The 4,060-nt window shown below is 38.8% G+C and overlaps 1 protein-coding gene across 1 annotated transcript; it reads right to left on the reverse strand.

The window, feature by feature from the left end:
* Positions 1–2,407: 2,407 nt before the first annotated feature.
* On the reverse strand, positions 2,408–3,641 carry LOC133798044 (carboxylesterase 1). Its single transcript, XM_062236217.1, has one exon. It carries the CDS (start codon positions 3,500–3,502, stop codon positions 2,504–2,506), a length of 999 nt encoding a protein of 332 aa, XP_062092201.1. The 5' UTR covers positions 3,503–3,641; the 3' UTR covers positions 2,408–2,503.
* Between the last annotated feature and the right edge of the window lie 419 nt (positions 3,642–4,060).

The raw sequence follows: 4,060 nt of genomic DNA on the forward strand, positions 1-4,060 counted from the left end.
GGGAACCTTCAACTCTGCATCATCGGTACCTGCATCTGCAACCAAAAACTCAGGAGGAGGTCGTTTAGTGCCCTTAAGATAACCATCAAGTCAATGGCCCCCGTATAAGTGTGGAAACCATCGTTTTCCACAGGGAAAAGTTATTCCTGTCCAGCTTGAGCACGAAGGGTTGGCTAAGAGTTCTGCCAAACAGATTGACAAACATGGGGCTGGAAGGAGTGACTGGGACTGCTCCAGAGGAAGGTGATTCGCCGGTGACGCCAGGGCGCGAGACTCTCCAGTTTTGGTGACCTGCTCTTTCTCAGTCGACATCGTAGGCGATGGTCGTGCGAGGCTTTGATACCAAGAGAGATTTTATGAAAAGGATAAATGAGTAAATCTCAGCCTAACGAATGCTGAGGTGAACGTTTCATTATATAGCCAAAGGGGTGCAAAGTGAGAGCAAATTAGCTCTTTACACGTATAGGAAAAAATATAACAGAAAAGGAAAACATATAAAAGAAAAGGAATATTTCCTAACAAATTCTGAAATCAATGATTTACAATGATTTTGAGAACCACTCTTGGAATATACTAGAACTTATTGCGGGTACCATGACAATGATATGGCAGTGATTAGGCTGCTGATGTAACTTCTTTTACGTATATATAAAAAAAAGATTCAGTCTGCTTAATCCTTGCAATCTTGCATGATTGAATGAGATATACTCTAAAATAAAGAATAAAATTTTCAGGAGTACCTTGCAAGAAGACACTTTCACGTTCAGGTCAGTAAAATTTTCCTTTTTTTTTTATAAAGTATGAGTATAGCCCATCAATCCACTGATGTCCTGATTTGGAAAGACTCCAGGGATGGGAATTTTTCCACCAAGCAAGCTTACTGGTCGCTTAATAAGGGAGATTTATCAAGGATTCTTCTCTGTTGACTTCCATTTGGTGAGCCCCAATTCATAAGAGACAAAGATTGCTCCTCTGGAAGACTGCCTCAAATTGTCTTCCTACAGGGCAGAAGTTGGGGGTGCTCTCTGGATGTACCTTAATTTTTTGTCATTGTCAAGGGGCTATTGATGATGCCTTGCATCTTTTCTTCTACTGCCCTCAGGCTAAAGCCATTTGGTTCTCAGGTAAGTGGGGAGTTAAAGTTGATGAGTTTCGGTTTACTACTGCCTTTGATTTGACTTGGTGAATTGGTTTTTCAATACTTATTATCTTTTGAGAATGGATAGCTGTACCAAAGTGGAGTTTACAGTGTATGTGGCCGTTGTTTGTGAATCTCTCTGGTGGGCTGGGAACAAGAGGTTCCACGAGGGAAGAATTGCTACCTCTTCTATGATGGTGCGTGAGATTGATAAAAGGATTGTTGAGTACAAGCCCGAAGAGGATCTCATTTTGGTTGATGCACCTAGCGAGGTCACCTCTGTTTTGAGCACTCAAGTTTCTCAGCCTATTCGTATTGTCTTTGATGGGACTCTCAAGCAAGGAGATGGGGCAGCTGTGGTTGTGGCTTACTCAAGTTCGGGAGACGTTCGTGGTATTAGGACCGCTCACTTCAAGGCGGACTCAGTCCTGGAGGCGAAAATCCGGGCGTGTTTACTTGCTGTTGAGTTGGCTCGGGATGGAGGATGGCCTTCTTGGCACCTTGCTGGTCTGTGCTCCTTGTTGTTTAATGTAGTGTTGTTAAGTGGATCCCTAGATGTAATAACCAAGCCGCCCATGCGTTAGCAGGGTGGGCTAGAGATGCTATTTTCTGGATCCCCATCGTTTTGGGAGTTAACGAACTTTGTTCTCTGGTTTAATTTAATCTCCTTTCTTATCAAAAAAAGAAGTAGAGTATATCAGAAGGATTTCTTGAATGGGCTTGAGACAATTATTTATATAAAAGTTTCTATACAAGTAAATTAAATACAACTTATTTCACTGGTCCATTTCACTTTATTTTGATCTCAATCAGTTAAGTTTTATATAAGACTTGGTTCGGCCTCGATCCGACTTCAAATAAAGCAAAACCAAATTGATTACGCCTCGGCGAAGCTTTGCACCATTTCGCTAAAATGCACCATTTCGCTTATGTTTAAGTGTTAGAAATGCAGTTCTTATCACAAACATACTAAACCACAAATTTTGTATATTTCAAGATCCTAGAAACCTATATAAATATAGGGAATCATATCCATATTAATATAAAGTAAATGAATATTGTTATTAAACATCAATTTCCTTCCCGAGAGAAGAATCATAACAAATATTTGATCTTATTATAATAATTGTAATAATAGTTGAAAAAATCTTTTGAAATATATAGCTTACCGAAAATACTATACACCATGTTTTCTTATTAAACAAAAATTCAAAAATACCAAGAACAATAAATAGTAATAAAAAAGCAGAAAGCTAAAACACGAGTGTATAGTTTCTTTGATATTAATTTTGATATAAGAATTTTGCCAAAAGACCCTTATGTTTATTATAATTTTATTTTGTCTTTCAGTAATACAAGTAGTTATCAGTTGTCATTATCTACGAATTGCTTAAGTAAAACAAATAACTCTGTAGCTTTACTTGGATCCCCAAGCTCCACCCCATGATAATATCCTTTCCAAAACTGAGAGATTACATCAACACCATTTTTCTTAAACATCTCCACCAACTCCACCTGGCGATCAATCAGAGGGTCACCATCACACCCTGCCACCAACAAACGCCATCCCAGCCCTTTAATTCGATCACAATAATCAGACAAACGATCATCAGCCGTTGGATTGGAATACTCGTGATCACGGTCAGCGCCGATGGGTAATCCAAGCTCCCACATCAGATCATTGCTGCTTAGAGGCAAAACCGGATCGTTCACCAATCTTATCTCTGACTCAGTCCTCCTCACCCCACCAAAAAACGCATGATGCAATACGAGCCCTCTGATCTTCAACGGCGCAATTTCATCGACGGCTGTTAACGCACGCAGTCCGGCATGGTACGTTATGTTGCCACCAGCACTGGTGCCCATCAGAAAACACCGGGACACGTCAGCAAACTCGCGCAACCAAATCTCGTCCGTGCATTTGATCCAATCCAACGCCTCGACCGCGTCGTCGTAGGCTGCCGGGAGGCGGTGCTCCGGGGCTAAGCGGTACTCGACGGAGACCACCACGGCGTCGATTTGGACCGCCGCGTTGCAGCAAAAATCGTGGTTGAAGGAAGTAGACGCGCTGAGCAAGATGAAGCCACCGCCGTGGTAGTACACAATAAGAGGGAGCTTAGTGGCTGTGGAGGAGTTAGCTAGGGCTTTTGAGGGCAAGAATATTCGGATCCAAGTATTGTGGTTCGGGTTAAGCGTGACGTCTTTGGTTAGAACTGGGGAGAGAGGTGTTGGTTCCTCCGGTGAGGCCGGGATGCTTGGGGCTACGGGTTGTCGAGTGAGGGTACCGTCTGGGTTTCGGGTGATCTTGAGGTAGTCGTAGGGATCCACGGTGCAGATCGGATTTGGATGACTATGATCAGACATGGCGATCTTGTGTGGGTTTAACTACTTGATTATGAAATGATATAGCTGAGTTATAGATGGTTCATGCTCTTTATATATGTATATATATAGTCAAAGCCTTCAGTCTGGAGATCTAGAGATCTGCTGAACATGTAATAGTTTTACTTATTTTATATAGATTATTTTGTTAAATATAGATTTTTTTTTTTACATTTTTTTCTTGAAAGATAAGTACTCGCAAGAATACTGATTTCAAAGTTTCATAATTATAAAAATATAATTTTTTAGAAAAAATAACTAAAATAATAATATATATCTTCTATATAATAAGTGTGTAGATAAAATAAATTTTTGGATTTAACTATTTTTTATGTTAACTTTAACGAAATATTATCATATTTAATATAATATTTTTATATTTAATTTTAGTTTGTAAATTCTTAAACTTAAATAAAATAAAATAAATAATTAAAAAAATTAAAATATAATATTTTTGAGATATTTTATAATGATAATTATTAAAAAATAATAAATAATAAAAGAAATTAAAATATAATATTTTTGAGATATTTTACAATG

Source organism: Humulus lupulus, chromosome 8 (genome assembly GCF_963169125.1).
Source record: "Humulus lupulus chromosome 8, drHumLupu1.1, whole genome shotgun sequence".
Classification (NCBI taxonomy): Eukaryota; Viridiplantae; Streptophyta; class Magnoliopsida; order Rosales; family Cannabaceae; genus Humulus; species Humulus lupulus.

Coding starts and splice junctions, on each gene's coding strand:
- LOC133798044 (XM_062236217.1), bottom strand. CDS start 3,502: ATGTCTGATCATAGTCATCCAAATCCGATCTGCACCGTGGATCCCTAC.